Source organism: Carica papaya, chromosome 8 (assembly GCF_054855325.1).
Source record: "Carica papaya isolate Zhongbai chromosome 8, ASM5485532v1, whole genome shotgun sequence".
NCBI lineage: Eukaryota > Viridiplantae > Streptophyta > Magnoliopsida > Brassicales > Caricaceae > Carica > Carica papaya.
Window position 1 is genome coordinate 32,865,563 of NC_142316.1, and position 18,350 is coordinate 32,883,912.

The 18,350-nt window shown below is 33.8% G+C and overlaps 3 protein-coding genes and 1 non-coding gene across 11 annotated transcripts; 2 read left to right on the plus strand and 2 right to left on the minus strand.

Annotated features, from left to right (window-relative positions):
* The first annotated feature begins 4,854 nt into the window (after positions 1 to 4,854).
* ZPR3 (binding protein) lies at positions 4,855 to 6,907 on the plus strand. Of its 7 annotated transcripts, XM_088209899.1 has the most exons (3): positions 4,855 to 5,013; positions 5,503 to 5,591; positions 6,376 to 6,907. In XM_088209899.1, the coding sequence occupies exons 2-3, from the start codon at positions 5,562 to 5,564 to the stop codon at positions 6,643 to 6,645; spliced, it is 300 nt and encodes a 99-aa protein (XP_088066025.1). In that variant the 5' UTR covers positions 4,855 to 5,013; positions 5,503 to 5,561; the 3' UTR covers positions 6,646 to 6,907. The 7 variants fall into 7 exon arrangements, with proteins under 7 accessions (XP_088066025.1, XP_021908756.1, XP_088066030.1 ...); XM_022053064.2 differs by lacking the exon at positions 5,503 to 5,591 and having other exon boundaries at positions 4,859 to 5,013; XM_088209904.1 differs by lacking the exon at positions 5,503 to 5,591 and having other exon boundaries at positions 4,864 to 5,040.
* A 3,001-nt stretch (positions 6,908 to 9,908) lies between these two features.
* TRNAD-GUC (transfer RNA aspartic acid (anticodon GUC)) lies at positions 9,909 to 9,980 on the minus strand. Its single transcript has one exon. It is a non-coding gene; the product is annotated as a tRNA-Asp (tRNA).
* Positions 9,981 to 11,737: 1,757 nt separating this feature from the next.
* Positions 11,738 to 16,002, minus strand: FACE2 (farnesylated protein-converting enzyme 2). 2 transcript variants are annotated; one of them, XM_088209284.1, is made up of 9 exons: positions 15,557 to 16,002; positions 15,108 to 15,167; positions 14,717 to 14,926; positions 14,378 to 14,489; positions 13,799 to 13,870; positions 13,500 to 13,562; positions 12,679 to 12,756; positions 11,978 to 12,140; positions 11,738 to 11,861 (listed from the first exon to the last, which is right to left on the minus strand). In XM_088209284.1, exons 1-8 carry the CDS (start codon positions 15,767 to 15,769, stop codon positions 12,007 to 12,009), a joined length of 942 nt encoding a protein of 313 aa, XP_088065410.1. In that variant the 5' UTR covers positions 15,770 to 16,002; the 3' UTR covers positions 11,738 to 11,861; positions 11,978 to 12,006. The 2 variants fall into 2 exon arrangements, with proteins under 2 accessions (XP_088065410.1, XP_088065411.1); XM_088209285.1 differs by having other exon boundaries at positions 11,738 to 12,140; positions 15,540 to 15,760.
* A 650-nt stretch (positions 16,003 to 16,652) lies between these two features.
* Positions 16,653 to 17,818, plus strand: LOC110822589 (Integral membrane Yip1 family protein). The gene has a single exon (XM_022052723.2). It carries the CDS (start codon positions 16,834 to 16,836, stop codon positions 17,599 to 17,601), a length of 768 nt encoding a protein of 255 aa, XP_021908415.1. The 5' UTR covers positions 16,653 to 16,833; the 3' UTR covers positions 17,602 to 17,818.
* Positions 17,819 to 18,350: the final 532 nt, after the last annotated feature.

Consider the following 18,350-nt stretch of genomic DNA (forward strand, 5'->3'; position numbering starts at 1 on the left):
ATTGAAATTTTTCTACGGTTCAAATTCTTTTTAAAATGAGATGGTATTAGAGGATTTATTAGACTACTAATATCTCAATTAAGTTTATTGATGATAAAATTTAACATTTGGCAGTAAAAAAGTTCAATAATTAACACCCACAAAAAATAATAACACTACTAACCATATCTTCTTTTTTTTTTTTTTTTTTTGTTAAAAGTTAATATTTCACTCACACCTTGTTTTTGCATGTGGGTCATGTAACTATAATACCCGCCAATTAAATCACACATTCACCAATGATGATAAAGATACTCTCGGCTAGAGCCAAATTTTCAAGCCTTCACGTGTCTACTAGCATCACTGCTGTCCAATCGGGGTCAAATTAGGGTATTTATAGTTTTAACTTTTATTTTGTTGGTAATAATTGAATAAAAGATATTCCTAGTTCGATTTAAAGGGCTTGTAAATTTAAGCTACCATGTTTAAATTGTTGTGTGTCTTATTACTACTGTCGAATTTAAGTACAAGAAGAAAAAAAATTCATTTAGTGAGTACCTTTTTAGAAACAAATGTATTTGAAAATCAAATTGACCAACTAATTAATGTTGAAAACCTAAATTTTATAAATAAATATTATATTTGTACGTATCTATTAGAAATAAAAATTAAAGTTTTATAAATCAAAAACAAAATTTTTTATAATTTTATTTATCTGTTTCAAGAGTGATATATAAATTTTTATTTTCTTATTTAATTTAGGTAAAATAAAAATTTATTACTTAATCAGACTATATATATATAATTGTATTTATAGTCAAACAGATAATGATCATAATTTGAAGTGAGGTACTTACGAATGCCAATTATTATTAATTTACATTATGTGTTAAATTTGTAAATAATTTGCACTCATTTTTAAATTATAGTGAGTGAAATTGAAAAATTTTTGATGGTATAACAAAGAGAAAAAAGTTCGGGAAGACAAGAAAAAAAAGAGCTTGAAATTCTAGTGTTTTGGAAAAAATAAGAGCATGATTTTATTAAAGAACATTAAACGGGTATTTATACAAAATAAGTAAAATTTTAAGTTTGAATATACTTCTATAGGTAATTACAATTCAACCCCCAAAAATCGTACAAATTTCTATTGAGCATTATCTAAAGATATTTATCAAGAAAAAACAGCTTCCCCATAACCTACTTAAATCATTACCTTTTTTTTTGCTATCTTTCAATAAAGACCAGGATGATTCAATAGTAAAGACAAAGCCAAGAGCATATTTTTAAAAGTAAAATTATTTTTAAGTTAATTTTTGGACACTTAAAACTTATGTTCTATTGTGTATAATTCTAATAGCATCCTCCCTTATATTAACATAAGAGGCAGATTTTTCTAGCAAATGAACTAACACAATAAGATTATTTAAGAGGGGTTTGAATTGAAAGGATTACAAGCGAGTAAATAACCATTATTATTAAAGGCTTGCCATCATTGGTCGCTTCAGACCAGGGTTATAACTCCTCTAGCTAGATGCACTTTGGCAGCCAATTAACCTCTCTCAACTTTGGGACAAGAGAGAACCTCTTTTGTCCCTATATGGGTGGTTTGTTGACTCCCTATTAGTACTTAACTTCCCTTTTGTTTTGAAAAAAAAGATAATGGTTCCTATGGAGATGTTGGGGCAATAAACTTTTTAGGACCTATTTGTGATAAGAGCATTAAAGACAAATTTGTGAGCAGTAGATGCTGTGTTAGAACATTGATTTCTAGTTAAGTCTTCTTTTTTTTTTTTTTTTTTTATGAATCTAAACTTACTCCGAACAAAAGTTAAATTAAAATTTATGAAGAAATTTATGAACAGAGTACTTTTACGCATGTGGGAACGAAAATATTTGAAAAGAGACCGAGGATTTGTCCAAATTAATGATCTTTAAAAATATGCAATCACATTAGGAGACACAAAAACCATATCTGTCATTGTTCGTGCGCGTCTATGCTCGGATGACTTTTGAAATGGGAATTTAGGGGATGGCTACTGGAATATAAATTTAGGAGAAGCATGCAGAGCAAGGCTGTAAATCTATGATAAGGAATTGGTATAAAAGAATTTATACATATACATATGGATTGCATTAATCCAGAGGAAATACAAGCTGAGTAAATAGAAATAATTTAAAGCAGGAGAGAAAGGAAAGATTTAGCATAAACTGCAATTTAAAAATCGAACAGATTGTTTTACGAAGTAGGAATGAATTGCGTGTGCAGTAAATTTTCCTTTGGTAATAGCTGCTATCTCAGTAGCTTACGTAATCATTTTTGGGGGTAAAAAAATTATCCGCGCATAAAAATAAATATGACAATTTTTAACTATAAATTTATGATTAAATTATTAAATTAATTTTTAATAATGTAATTTAATTCATAATATTTTTTTAATTACAATTTAATCTTTAATCGTATTTTATTTTATTTTTTTATTATTTAATAAAAAACTAAAATACATAAGTCGTATTTTAAAAATAATTTAAATAATAATTTTAACTAAATAACTTAATAAAATAAAATTAAAATTAAGTCAACAATAAATCATTATTATTTTATTTAATAAATTAAAATCGTTTTTTTGAATATTTTTTAAGATATTCAAATATAATATAATTATTTTATTTTTTTTTAGTTAAAGAATGAAAGAAAACTATATTTTGAAATCAATTAATAACGTTAGGGCCCATATCGTAAGGAAGAGAGTATTAAGAAACTAAATTGTAATAAATATTAAATTTAGATAATTTATTTTAATTTAATAATTTATTTATTGTTAAAATTTTACTAAAAAAATTAAAAATATATATGATAATTGAAAGTATTACTCGAAAGTAATATAATTTTTCTTTTTTCTAAAAAGAAATCGTGATAGCAAAAAAAAAAAAAATTTAGAATTAAAAATAATCTTAAACAGTTAAATGATAATAAAAAAGTTAAATTTCATATTATAATTATTATTATTATTTAAAAAAAAAAAAAAAAACCTTAAATCTCATGTCACAAGCCACTCAGAAGGATTTATTCTCAATATAATAGGATAAGATTAAACTTAGGAAGGCACCAATGGCATGCAGACAAACCATACTTCATGTTCCCTGCGCGGCATGTTCGCAAAAGAGAAAATTAAAAAACACTATCTCTCGTGTTTGTCGCATGTACGAGATGAGCTAAATCTAAACTAACTATGCCATGGCAAAGTGTCCCGAAATCTTTCCTAACTTTTAGTATTCGCATTATTTAAATTAAGCATCCTCATTGAGACCCAAAAAGTTACACTAGCCAGAGAAATGAAATGATGACAGTTATAATAACAATAGAAAGAACGATTAAAAAAAAAAAAACACAATGGAAAGAGAAAGGGACTGGGATTATATATTGGATGCATCGCATCGCATCGCGAAGCCAAGTAAACTTTGATTTTTCTCAGTTTCCTCTTTGACAATTGACCATCAAATTCAAGCGCAGAGGGAGAGAAAGGCAGTTGAAAAGTGAGGGAAAGAGAAATCAACCGTTAAGGTTAAGAAGGTAATTTCAATCGAAAGTAGCCCACGGAATGAAGACCCATAACAATACATTGAATGAAGGAAGCAGAAGCCCAAATTGAAGAGTCAAAATGAACGAGGTCCGCGAGGGGAGGGGGGGGAATAAGACTGGATTGACAAGTTTGCCCATAGACCCATCCGAAAAACCTGTCAAACTATGATGTTTTTCACGTTACGGCACTCATAACCCACGAGGAAGGGTGGTTGAAAAATGTGGCCCAACTCTCCGAACAACCCCTTCTTACACTTTTATTATTTCAAGCTCACTCGCCCTAAAAATGGCAAAAATTTTGCTCAAAAGAAACTTATGATACTACTACTGCCCATGATCATTATGATTATAATAACGTAAAACAAAACACCATCAATGGTGCTTACAGTGCAAAGCTGTAGGGGGACTTTACAGTCATTTCATGTTGCCACATAATAAACTAGTCAAAAAACAACACACGATGCATAAGCACTTGGTAGATCGATAATAAAATGGGGGGGAAAAAAAATGAGTTTTCAAAATTTACCCCTAAGATAGGAATAGACCTAATTCTGATGTGACCAGCTATATAGGTATAATTGTTTGACAACAGTGACATATACAAAGTGAAGCAATTGAGCAACAAAGAAATGGTAAAAAAAAAAATGCAAAAACTCAGTAATACAAAACCGCCATTTTTTCAAGATGGAAAGCATACGGCTATAGAATGATGATTACCGACAGTTGCCAAACCGAGAAATAAACACTGGGAATTAATTAGGAAAAATATAACGAAGAAATATTTTTTTTTAAAAAAAAAGAAATTGTAAAAATGGGAAGAAGTAAAACAAAAGAGAATTGATGATGACCGTGGGCGAAGAAGGTAAGGGAGAGAAGAGGGTGTGGTGTATGGGGTGGTGATGATGGTTCGAACCAATCCAAATCATCATTGCGAATCTTTGGGGACGGCCTAGCTCTCCATCATTTTAGAAGTCCCTAGCCGAAAAAACCATAATTGTCCCTCTAATATCCATAATGTAAGTTTTTTAGACCAAAATGCCCTTATTACTGCAAGACGAAGAAAAATCAAACTAAAAAAAAAACCAACCCATCATCATTCACATGACGCCATATCCTTCATCACCATCATCATACAAAAACCATAACATTAAATCCTCGCCTCTAACCGGCCGCCTTCCATGCTTACACATGCATGATTGTTGTGTCAGAGGAGAGAGGCATGTCCCCCCTCACACTCTTAAGCCTCTCTTTCTCTTTCTTTCTTTCTTTCTTTCTTTCTTTTATTTATCTCTCACAGTCTTGCTCTTTTAGCTCTATATATTACACGTCTCTTTGTTCATTTTGTCCCTCACATTACAGAGAGTTTCTTTTTTCACTACTGCAAACTAGTTGTTAGAAACCAGATAGATAGCTTCCTCGGCCAAAGCTCCCTAACCAACCACCTTGAAAAGGTGATCTTTCTTGAAAAGATAAAGAGAGTGAGGCCCCCACCTCTCTCTCTCTCTCTCTCCCTCTCTCTCTCACACACACACACACACATCTGTTTTGTTATCTTCTTCAGGTTCTCCTTGTTTTCACTAACAAATGTAGACTTTGCAATAAACATATATACATGGGTAAATATTGTTGTAGAGTGTTGTAAGGAGTTGCAATGGTGGGTAATGGTTGTTTTCTGTGAGTAACAAAGAATCCTAGATTCTCAGATGTATTGTCTTTTTCTCTCTCCAATACACACCTTTTGCATTGCCCTGTCCTGTGTGAAGACAGCAATAGAAGCCTACAGTTTGGATATGTTTGCATTTGTCTAGTTCACACCTCACTTTGAGGAACGAATGTCTGTTGTTGCTGATTGTTTCTCTCCTCGGATTCTTCAACACTTCTATTTCTTTTCTTTGTTTATTAATAAATTGTTTTTCTTTTTGTCTTTGTCTATCGTTCAGATTGTTCTCTTCCTGCTTCTTTCGGCTCTTGCACAACTTTCGGTTTATGTTAACATAATATGTGCGAATATACACGCCTAGCACATCAGGTTACAATGCTAGAATTGTTCCTTATCTCTTTAGGTATGTGGATACAAGCATACGCACATATTTATAGGTAAATGTATGACTCAAAGAAGTTCAGTCTTCAATCTGTAGTTTATTGTCTTCAGAACTTTTATCCTTTTTCTTTCAGGTATGGGCAAAGTAAAGAGGCCAATTTTTAATGAGTGCAGATGTTGACATCTCTTGTTCCAACTCTGTCTCCTCTCTTTTATCTTTTTTACATACAAACATTGCAGCATTTGAATGCTGGGGTGGTCCTAAAGGAATTAAATAGTTCTTGGTTTTTAAATTATCTTGTTCTTCTTTGTTAGTAGTTTCTAGTATCAACTATCATAATTGTATTCTATCAAGGGAGAGGACAAGGTTGCGAGAAATCATGAAGGCACATTATTACTTGTTGCATAATCTATAAGTTGCTTTTGACCTTTAAACTAATTCGGCTGGCTGTGCTTTCCTCTTGTATCTGCAGTTTAGGTGTAATTTCTTTAAATAATAATACGAATTTATTTGACTTCTACGTAGATATCAGTATCCACCATTTTGTTTTTCTTCTTTATGCATGTATTGTCATAGATATTCTGGGTATCATTTTAAAGTATTCCTTCTTTTTGTATGTAGCGTACGTTTTATTAGATATTTATATGTAGATCATGTATGCTAAATATAATGTTTTTGGAAGGACCTAAGATGTTTTGAAGTAGCTATATGATGATTTATTTGGTAATAAAATAACTGTTTCTGATGCTGTTTTGTCTTTTTTATTTTCAGGGGCATAACTGGAAGTCGGAAAGGTTTTTCATAGTCATCATGGATAGGCTGAACTCAAAGCTGTATCTGCAAAATTGTTACATAATGAAGGAGAATGAGAGGCTAAGGAAGAAAGCACAGCTTCTCAACCAGGAGAATCAGGCCCTGCTATCAGAGCTCAAACAGAAACTCTCAAAGGGAAACTCAAAGGGAAATCAACCAAGCACTCTTCCTGATCTTAACCTCTGTTCTAGTTCCAACGCGAATCCTTCTAATTCTAGCAAACCCTGATATTCTTGAATACATATTCAAGTATCATGACCCCACTTAGACCCTTCACCTTTTTTGTGTAAAACCAGAGTCAATTAGTGGTAGTAGCTCCAGTTTCAGTTACATAGGACAGTAATGTATTTCTTCACCAGGGTTACTTTAATTTCTACTTCTATGTTTATCATATCTTCTTTTCTAGGGGGGTTAGGATATGAATTTCTGAACTAGAAAGATGGATGTACCTGGGTGTCTGTTAGAAAGGAATATAATATTATATTATATATTTTTAGTTGTCCCCTGTAATTTTGTTGAAACTACTTACAAACTACTCACATCGGAACTTTCTTCAAAGATATAATACATGGCACCTACTACCAACAAATAAAAAACGTCCACACAATATGTTCGTACTCCCACATATACCATAATGCTTCAGTTCACATGAATTATGCTCTGAAATTGCAAAATCTAAAAGATAAGAAAATAGCAGTAAGCAAAAAACAGATCTTATATACTTCTATATAAAGAATCACTTAGCATTTGCTCCTAAAATTCATGGGACTGTTTGAAAGTTTTTAATAGTATAATTGATTCATGTACCCTTCCTTGAATAGGGTAACTTACTGTTACTGCAGCTAAACCAATGTGTATATGTGGACAAAAAAACAGGTATGGAAGTATCTAATGGCACAGATAAAGAGCCGAGTGGCATGATTCTGTCCACGAGCCAACAAGTGAACTATCTGTTTGTTTTACACAATGGAGCACCGGTGAACCAGTTGTGTTGCCCAGCAGGTCAGCACTATTAGCACAACGGCATTTTGGTATGAAACCCGCTTCTTTTTTTTTTTCTCTTTCAGATAAAAAGTTTCCGAAAATTGTACGAGATCAAAAAAAGGCATTTCATTGGATTCCGTCTGGAAAGAGAGACAGGATCTAATCAAAGGTAACGTCACCAAAGATTCAGAAGAGGAAATCAGTGAGAGTTTATCGAGTTTGAAAATGTGGCAAAACCATAATATCAACTCATGAACAACGGGACAATGGCGCAGCTTCATGGAATATGGTGGTTGACCATCAAACATGTATCAGAAAATATAAAGAATGTCTTGTCAAACTCAAATGCTTTCGAGAAAACTCAATAAACTGAATCTCTGAGATCTCTGAAGCCACCAAAACCATCATCAACAAGTCAGCAAGTCAACTTAGAAACTTAGAGGAGGTTCAAAGTATGATTACTCGTATCTCCTTAGAAGACCCAGTAGAGGATTAGCTGACGACAGTCCTCAGTCCCAAAGCAGACGAAAAGAGTACGCAACTAAAGATTTTCCTTCTCTCTATCTCTCTGTTTTATTTTTCTTTTCTTGATTCTCTATCGAGCGAGGAGAATGATCAAATTAAGTGAACCTCTTTTCTGATTCTTTTTTGTTTTGAAGATCTGACTTCGCTGAATATGAATTTTGGCAGGCCTTTATTCGACATGGTACACTGTCTCATTTGGAGCATGTTTATACTTCATTATTGAGGCACCGAGAAGGTAAAGAAGAAAATTGAAGGTATGAGTTAATTCACTAGTGATTGTAACTTTCATATGATTAGATCACGGATATACGGTTACTTTTCCTATTAAGAGTATGAGATCTGAGGTGACACACTGACAATTAATCGGCAATATACGATAAAATTCCGAAGTCCTTTGCATGAGCTATAAGTATCCACAGATCTTATGATAAGGTTTCACATCTTTTCAGATATTTATCTTACGTGCATATATCACAATTGCATATTCATGCATTAGAAGAACGGGAATATTACCTGCTACTTAGCAGCAACACCACTGAGATCTCAAGGTGGAGAATATGATACTCCATGCTAAGAAATCTCTGATTTCCATTGGTCCTGCAAAATGGAAGGAACAAAAATCAATGCCTTGTATTTACAGGACGAGATACAGTATATACTAAAACTAATTCACGAATACAAAAATGTAAGACTTCTAAAAGAAAATCAAATACACAATACAGAATACATACGCTCGTATTAAACTGACTGTTGGACCAAAATATTACTCGTGAATTCTAAGAAACACTGTAATAGATGCAAGAAGAGCCGATTCCTCTCAAGGAATACGGAGGGAAACAGTTTCGAAATAATTCCTATATCAATCAATCAATCAAGAGCAAGTATTCTACCATAATCCATGAAGAACCATGTAGATTGATTCCAGCTCCAATGATTTGTAATGATTTTAAAGCGTCCATCCTAGTTAAAATTGAGAAAATGAATTACATTAACACGTATTACCGAAATAGAAATCATAGAGGAAGAAAGGTATACATTGGTTAAGTGTAATAATCTGTTCCCTTTTAAATGCTATTCCACGGTATATCAAACGAAAAATAATACTTAATCGAAGGCGAAACCTATGAAACCGAGTAAAAATTTTTTATCGGTAAAACTTATAAATTGAAACTGGAATGTTGAGTCTTCAATACTAAATTCTCAAACAATAATAACTCTATTGCCTACGTGAATGTAGAAACTGTATAAAACGAACGAATCTTCGTGCAATTAAAACAAGAGCAACACTTGATACGTATTACCGAAATAGAAATCATAGAGGAAGAAAAGTATACATTGGTTAAGTGTAATAATCTGTTCCCTTTTAAATGCTATTCCACGGTATATCAAGCGAAAAATAATACTTAATCGAAGGCGAAACCTATGAAACCGAGTAAAAATTTTTTATCGGTAAAACTTATAAATTAAAACTGGAATGTTGAGTCTTCAATACTAAATTCTCAAACAATAATAACTCTATTGCCTACGTGAATGTAGAAATTGTATAAAATAATACTTAATCGAAGGCGAAACCTATGAAACCGAGTAAAAATTTTTTATCGGTAAAACTTATAAATTGAAACTGGAATGTTGAGTCTTCAATACTAAATTCTCAAACAATAATAACTCTATTGCCTACGTGAATGTAGAAATTGTCTAAAACGAACGAATCTTCGTGCAATTAAAACAAGAGCACCACCTGATATGTTGCAGAAGTCACTTCGATTCCTCAGTGAAGTTCAAAATGGACAAAGTTAGTAAGGAACTCTCTCAGAATTCTTCATTTGGATTCGAAATCGAAGACAAGAATTTTATTAGTTATCATGTCGTTCCATGCTTTAGAACGAAGAAAGGGAGGGGGAAAAAAACTCTCAGAAAAGAAATTCGGGATGAACGCGGGAAAAGAGGGATTTTTTTTAGTGCCAAACAAAAAATATAAATGACGCCGTTGCCGGGGATCGAACCCGGGTCACCCGCGTGACAGGCGGGAATACTCACCACTATACTACAACGACCTTGTTAAAATTTATTAATTTTGTCTAATTATATATTGATGAAATAAATTTACCACCTCAACTCTCAAGTATAGTTTGTTTTAGTTAGTGCACAAAGTGTGTTGATTTTAAAGAACATATTTTGTCAGTGATACTCCAATTTGTAATATACATTATACTCCATAAGATATTAAAATTCTATAAATCATACTATTTTTTCATCTATCTTCGATGATTAAAAAAAAAAACCTTCAATGTGAGATAACGTTAATAAAAAATTTATGTTGTTCAGTAAAGTAACACATTTTTGCAACATTTCAAAATAATAAATTGTGAAGAAACAAATAACAATACTTTATCTTAAAATTGTCGAACTATATATAATAAAATTATAATGTGATATTGAAATAAGGATTATTTATTTATTTTTTTTGAAATTAATGTGCAAATCTAAATTTATTTTAGTAATAAGATAGTTAAAGAATAAATCAATAAAAACTGAGCATTTAAAATTTAATATAGAAATTAAAACAATATATTTAAAATTTTATCAAATTTAAAATGTATTGTTTAGATTTCACATGTATTTTATCGTGAATTTAATTTACAAACAAATTCCACACAAACTCTAGATTTATTCAAAACTAAATGGATATAAAAATCGAATCCATTAACAACCGACTTAAGCAGTGCAACCTTTTTAACAGCTCACTAGTTAAATTATCTTAATTTATTATATGAATTACTCATTTTATTATTCCCGCTATATGTTTTTCTTATTTGATATGCATATATAATTATATAGATAATCGCATACATATATATGTATGCATACATTATAGGTATTATAGGTATATAACATAAAATAGAATATATATATTGAACATTTAGATTAAGCAGATTGTTCGAATTTTAAATTTTTTTAACTCAGTTTAAATAAATAGCTTATTTTTTTTTTTTAAAAAAATAAAGTTAAATAATCAAAACAAAATATTTGATTATAAATTTATCCTTTAAATTCTTTCGAAATGTGACTACATTCAGATTCTCTAAAAATATAAAAAATTTCATTATCTTACTGTAGAAAATTTAAACGCAAGTAATTACATTGCATACTGACACAACTTATTGGACACAAATTTTTATTTTTGCATTTACAAATAGAAACAAGAAGAAACCGAACCCAAAATAAAATATATATTTAATATTTATTTTATCTGTTTCATTTCACTTGTTTGTTTTATCTTTATTCACTTACGAACTTTTTAAGTTTCATTACACCAACAAAATTGTCTTGCTAAGCATGCAAACATTAAGAGTACACCCTTGAGCCTAAGTTCAATCATAGAATTGAATGGATAACCCAAAAAACTTGGAAGAAATGACCAAATCTACCATGCATACACTCATATGCCCCATGTGTTTGTGATGCTTAGTGTGGATCTAAGCACAGGTCAGTCCCATCTTATACTAAAATTGACTAATATAAATAGAGTAACAATGTATAATCCAAGATTCAGTTTCTTACTTGGGTACCTTGTTAATAATAGAGTTGACTTAGTTCATTCAAAAATTTTGTTTTTTTGAAAATGACTTATTTGTACATAAATGACACAATCAATTAAAAATGAGTACGGACCGCCTAGGGTTCATTCTCATGCGTTCACAATCGATTGAAGGCAGGGTTAAGAGTTCAACTCTCGTGTTCACATGTAAAAAACAACTAGTGAAAACACCAACAAGCTATACATGAGAAAGAAGTAGAGAGATCAAAACCATCAGAAAAGGTACAGAGAATTACTTGCCCGGAGAACTAATTTCCTTCACATTTTCCATCTTAATTTTCTTCTAGTTTGCTAGGTCACAAAAGCAAATCCTGAGGAAAATCTACGGTCCCTCTGTCTAATAATGAATTAACATGGTGGTGTAAGTACTTATTACTTCACAATGTCACCACATTACTACACTATTATGCTAATTACTAAAAAAATGGGGAGAAGAATCATATAGGTACTCACGGTTGTAATCATTTCAAAGATTTAGGGAATCAGTTCCATGAACAATATCCTTTCCAACATTGGCAATCATGTGTTCTGTTGTTGTAAAACTCTGGCTGTGTTACAGGAAAAAGAAGCCACAGGAATGCCGCCATTCCAGCTATAAATGCCACAGTAACTAGTCCTGACATAGATATAATGAGAAATATGAACTTCTATGTGAAAAGAAAAATGCCATGTTTTGCCATTAAAGAGGATTCGGTGGGAGACTTAAGGTTTAACACTAGAACTTGAAGCAAATGACAAGTAGGAACTATTTGACAATAGTGAAAAGTGAACAAGTTTTTCCAACGGAATCACCAGCCACGCTTCAAGTCAAAAATTAAGGAGACTGTTACAGTAAACTAGCTCACAATATTGAGTATTAGCATTAGTTCTTTAACCTGTAAAATTAATATTTAAAGGATAGTAGTTTCTAAAAACTATAATATAATGGCTCAAGATATTAATGTGTAAATATCGTAGGCTCGAGGTTACAAAAATACTAACTAATTTCGTTTGCAACTTGGGAAGAGATCAATTTAAAGGTAGTATCAAAAGAAACAAGAGATGGAGATATTGAAATGTGAGTGACTAAAACAACCAATTTCCAGCAAGCTAATATTTTTATGCTCAAATAATGCACCTTAATAATAGTGTCACTTGCAGCTTCAGTTGCATACCTCTTTTTGGTGCAAACAGCACAGGCAATCCCATAAAATTGCAAAAGATATGAGCAACTAAAGGAGCAACAAGATGTCCTGCAAATAATAGATAATATATATTGAGCAAAGATACACTTCAAAAGCAAAACTAACCCGAGGAAGAAAAAGCTGTACCATTACAAATGCAACACAGGGCAAACCACTACAAGCTCAAAAGAAACGTGCACCTCTTTTAGAAGAAGGCACATTTTCAACTTATCCAGATCAATCAACTACTCGTAAATTTCATCAGTTAATATATAACAGTTCCAGCTACCATCAAAGAGACCATTTCTATTATCTTCCGGAAGAAGAGTTCCTATATATTTGCGGATTTTGGTATCAGAATGAATTGCAATATTCACAATTCATATCTAGTAATTTATTTAGCACCTAAAGTTCCTATAGTTAGAGTCCCATGTATAATTTATTGGACATTTGTTCGCACATAAGCATTGATGATTTAAACTTTCAACCTCATAAATTGGTTTGACAGCTTATACGATCTCCTGAATTCTTGATGGAGTTTGTAATAAGTTAAGATAAACTGCATAGTTAACTAACTATAACTTTGTCTCCAACAGAACAAACTATAATCTCATGTGATCCAAAAGTTTACCACATTTACATAGAACTGAGTGTGAGAACCTAAAATATGCATGCGAATCTCAAAGTCATCTTGGCATCAAATAGGGGATCACAGATACTTTTCTTTTTTTGTCTTTGAAAATAATGGATCACAAATAATATGGAAAAGAGTAATCTAGTCATCAGAAAACCTATCAGAATCAATCACTGACCTGTACGAATAAAGAGAAACGAAGCATACCAACCAAAAACGATAGTGTAGCCAAGCTGGAGACCTGACAAACATACATAGTACAACTTGCTTAAGAACAAAAATGTGTATCTGGAATATGTACAAATTTCCTTTCAAGACAAATACCCAATAATTGTCAATAACAAAGCTAGTAAAAAGAGAAAAGAAAAATTAAAAAGTGAACATGACAAATAAGTAGTAATGTAATTATAGTTGGCAATCTTTTAGAGTTACAACAGTTGCATACTTTTAGCACATATGGTAAAAAAGAGCCCATACCAACAACAAGTGTGGCCTTCAACAAGCTAAAGTTTTGCCGGGTATACACCTCCATAAAATGGTTTAAATGTGCTGAGAAAGAGAAAATACATCGTAAGACTATAATCTTCTTTCCCAATTACAAAATGCATAGTTGAAAAGTAGTAAATGCAATAACTCTTATTAAATGGGTGCTACTGTCACGAAAAGTAAATATTTCCTGTCGGAATAAAAAATGATAGTATTTAGCATAAGATGAACTTCCTTCAGAACCATGATTACCATTTCCTTTAAGAATTGTGGTAATTAAGAGAAAGGTATAGGAGATAAGCACTAAAATCTAAGAAACATGATACATAAGGCAAATCGGCACCAACAAAAGTCAAGTGTTAAAATACTAACGAAGGGAACAAATTATGCCTACAGATGGCTCATAATGAAAACAAATGCTTGCTTCAGACCAACATTAAACTATTCTGATTGTAAGAAAACTAGGAATCAGGTTTCAGATGAAGGAAACTAATTCAGTTGCCTCACAAACATATTCCTGCGTTGGTCTAGAAAATGCTAATAAGGTATTGCCAGTGAGTGTCAACTTACCCAAGCTAAAGAATACAGGGCACGAAAAGATTGCAGTGTATATTCTGAATCCTCCACAGAGAAGTATAGGTATCATACATGCTCTAAACACCAACTCCTCAGTTATTGGTGCCTGTTCATACACCATATCAACATGTGATGCAGTAGAAGGTAATTTGATTTCCATCAATCCATCCAAAAAATCAAGACAAACAAAGTGACATTTTATAACAAATGAGAAAGTTCATAAACCCTCACTCCTCTCAAAGGTTAAAAAAAAAAACACAAATGACTAGGCAAAAAATTCAGAATTATTTAAAGCGATCAAGAGATTAACAAACAAAATGTTGCAACATTTACCACAACATAATTACGCCAAGATAAAACATTGGAAGCAACTGACATGGTCCGCTGAGGAAACATTTTGATAGCATCTTTAATATAATCAAACAAACCTCCCCCAAGACTTATGTGCTCCTTCCATGAATTCACCAGAAAGATAAACTTCAAGATCAAAGATCCAGCGTACATAAGTGCAGTCAAGGAAAGAGGAAACGCCACTGCTTGCCACTGTTTCATACATAAAATTGCATTTCAGCAATCAGTCAGACAATCACCGTTTCCAATCTGCATACCATACAAGAATTTTAATTGATAATTACCATGTGCAAACAAGGACTTTCTCCTACCACTAAGAATACAAAGTAAACGTAAAAGTCCTGTAGTTATGTATACAAATCATAAAACTTACGATGTGGTCCCCTCGGACGCCATAGACGCCAAGTAATTGAGATGCCTCCATGGTTCTTATCTAGAATTACCAATCAGGTTGAAATCAAGATCAGTTACTCCGGTAAAGAAGAGATGGGAGGAGGAGAAGAAATAAGATAAACTACTGAAACTTTAACGTGGGCATATATTTTTATCAGCAGAAAAGACCTAGAACAGAATGCAGTATATGTTAATTCGTCTGGAAATGTTCACTCAAGTAAAGATAAATTTATAAAAAAATTCGGAAGACATCGTAGAATTCAAGATTGAAGCATGCTCGGATCACAAAGAGATAATCACATAAAATCCGAACCTTAAGGAACCTAGAAATGCAATAAACTTCACGAAAAGACTCAAGCTGTCAGCAGACAGCACACTAAATTAACGAAGCTAGTAGCGGAAAGTGACGTACGGAAAGGGGTGGCTTACAGGGAGGATAAGCGCGGAGACGATAACAGAGACAATAGAAGAAATAACGGCGCATACGAACCGTCGGATCATGAAATTCTTGAAGGAAGACGGAGGCGGAAGACGGAGGATCAAGGTTGGAGCGTAGAGTATCGTAACATAGAAGAAGGTCATGGCTACGCAGGCAATCACCGCAACCGGACTTGACAAGCGCCCTTCTCTATTTTCTTCCATTTCCAGACTATTGAAGCCGGCCGGAGAGGGGGACCGACAGAGTTTCGTGCTTTTGGCGCAGTCGACAAGCTCCTTGAAGTCTATTTTGGGGTTTGACTCCAGGAAGACTCCAGTTGTTCGCGTTGAGTCGCGGCTAGTTTGTCCACGGCCGGGATCCTCGATTCCTTGCCATTGAGAGGTGGAAGGGTTCGTCTGCTTTACAGCGCAGCGGTTCCAACAACCAATGGTTGGTTGCCATGTCAGCAACAGAGAGAGAGAGGCCCATTAGCCCATGCCTAAATCCCTTCAGCCTCTAGGATCTTGCGGGCCCAATGTATGAAACTCTTATGAGTCTCCGGCAAGTAAACAAGTTTCAAATTGAGTATTATTATAATATTATAATTTTAATGAATATGAGGATGTTTTGTATTAGAGTTAAAAGACTTTTATTAAACTTAGTAAATATTTTTGTTAATAAATTTTAAAGTTTTTTAATTTAATTTTATTTTTTTTGGGCCAAGCTGAACTCAAATCTTGACCAGAAACTTTCTCAAGGAAAGGACTGATTAGCCCAATTTCTCTTTGCCCAAATCACCCATCATTACAGAACAAGCAGAGTCCAATTCGTTGTTTCGTTGACCAAACTCGATCTAAATTGACCATGCTGGAGAGGTCAAAGGTCCAAGTTTATTGGGTTTTGAATTGTGAGCCTAGTCCTAATCGAACCTGTCGTTTCATTCCCGAAAACAAACAGCGGGACCCATTGGGGAGGGTGAAAATGGGGGGCATTATCGTAATTACGTCGCTCGGAAATCGTCATCCGGCCAATATCTCGCGCGTAAATTCATGAAAATTCAATAAAGTTTAATATTAAAAGTCAAAACTACCCCTAATTGCAGAAGCAAAATTCACTTCCTGGCTTTCTCGGATAGTCCTCTTCGCTTTGTTGGCTGATTCTTTTTTAGCATCTGAAGATTTGCAGAAGCAAACGAGTGATTTCTCTCCGCTTAATTGAATTTCCTGCCAATTCTCACCCTAAAATCCGAATAAGTTCACTTCATTGTCCAATTCACCGAGGAAGGAATATGACGAAGGAATTCGCTGTTCCGCCGGTGATATTTCCCTCCGGCGGGAACCCCGCAGGCGGCAGTCTTCAGCAACGGCGGGCCCCTACGGTTCCGTTTCAGCCCCCGCGGCCATCCGCTTCCTCCGCGATTCCTTTCATGTCCTTCGATATTGGCTCTGCCACTGCAGGCGCTTCCTCCTCCGCTCCATTCGGAGGTACCATCCACTCATCCTCTTCGTCCTCGCTGGGCCCCGCATCCTTCGAAGACGAGGAGCCTCTCCTTGACGAGCTCGGCATCCATCCTGATCAAATCTGGAGGAAAACCAAATCTATTCTCAATCCTTTTCGGGTCAACCCGAATGTTCACAAGGACTCGGATCTCTCCGGCCCTATATTTCTCTACCTCGCACTTTGTCTGTTCCAGTTGCTCGCGGGGAAGATTCAGTTCGGGGTCATCCTGGGCTGGATCGTGGTGTCTTCAATCTTCCTCTACGTCGTGTTCAACATGCTGGCTGGGAGGAACGGGAACCTGGATCTGCACACATGTACGAGCGTGATTGGTTACTGTATGCTGCCCGTGGTGATTCTATCGGCCGTCTCCTTGTTCGTTTCACAGGGAAGCGGGGTGGCGAGGTTCTTGATGGCAGGAGCCTTCGTGGTGTGGGCAACCAGGGCATGCACGAACCTGATGGTGGCACTGGCCGATGGAGGGGAGGAGCACCGTGGGTTGATTGCGTACGCTTGTTTCTTGATTTATACTTTGTTTTCTCTTCTCGTTATATTTTAGCTGCCACTTGTGTTTTTTTTGTGCTCATTTCTAATAATAGAGAATCTTATACGGATAGCAAATAGATGGGTCTAACTGTTATTAGTTGGATATATTAGCATGGTATGAATCGTGTGATGGATGGAGGTTTTGGGGAGATATAAAGTATTCTACACTTGTAAATGAACATTTTGATATGATTAGAGTAATCTATTGTATTTGAATTTTCCTTTTTTAACCTTTAAATGTGTTCATCATATATATGTTATTTCAAGCTATCGACTAATGAATACTCATTTAAAACCTATTTATGATTCTTTTATATGTTGATGTCTTTCTCAGTACGATACTATATGGCCTCTATAGTAGTCTAACCTGAAAGGAAAAACATATGTTCTGCTGAAGTTGATACATTGGAGTTAGTTGTTTAACGTGATAAGATCATTGTTTCTTTCATTTGATTCTTTAGTTGATAATTGTAATTGACTAATTTCTGTTTATTCCTGCATTTAGCTTTGAGTTGTCTTTTTTTTGGGACGGCAAAACTTCTTACTTCTCAGTATAATACTGGTTATTTTAGTAGTTGTTGATTGGTTCTGTATTGGAGGATATCGTACAGTTGCCATTTGCCAAACTTGACTGTGTCATGCACTGAGGTGCCCCGTGTATACTCTACTAAACTTTGTAGATGGCATATGCCTATGGGTTGGAAATGATCTGGGTTTCTATTTGTATTATGTTGCATGTATTTATATGTCTCTAATGTGTTA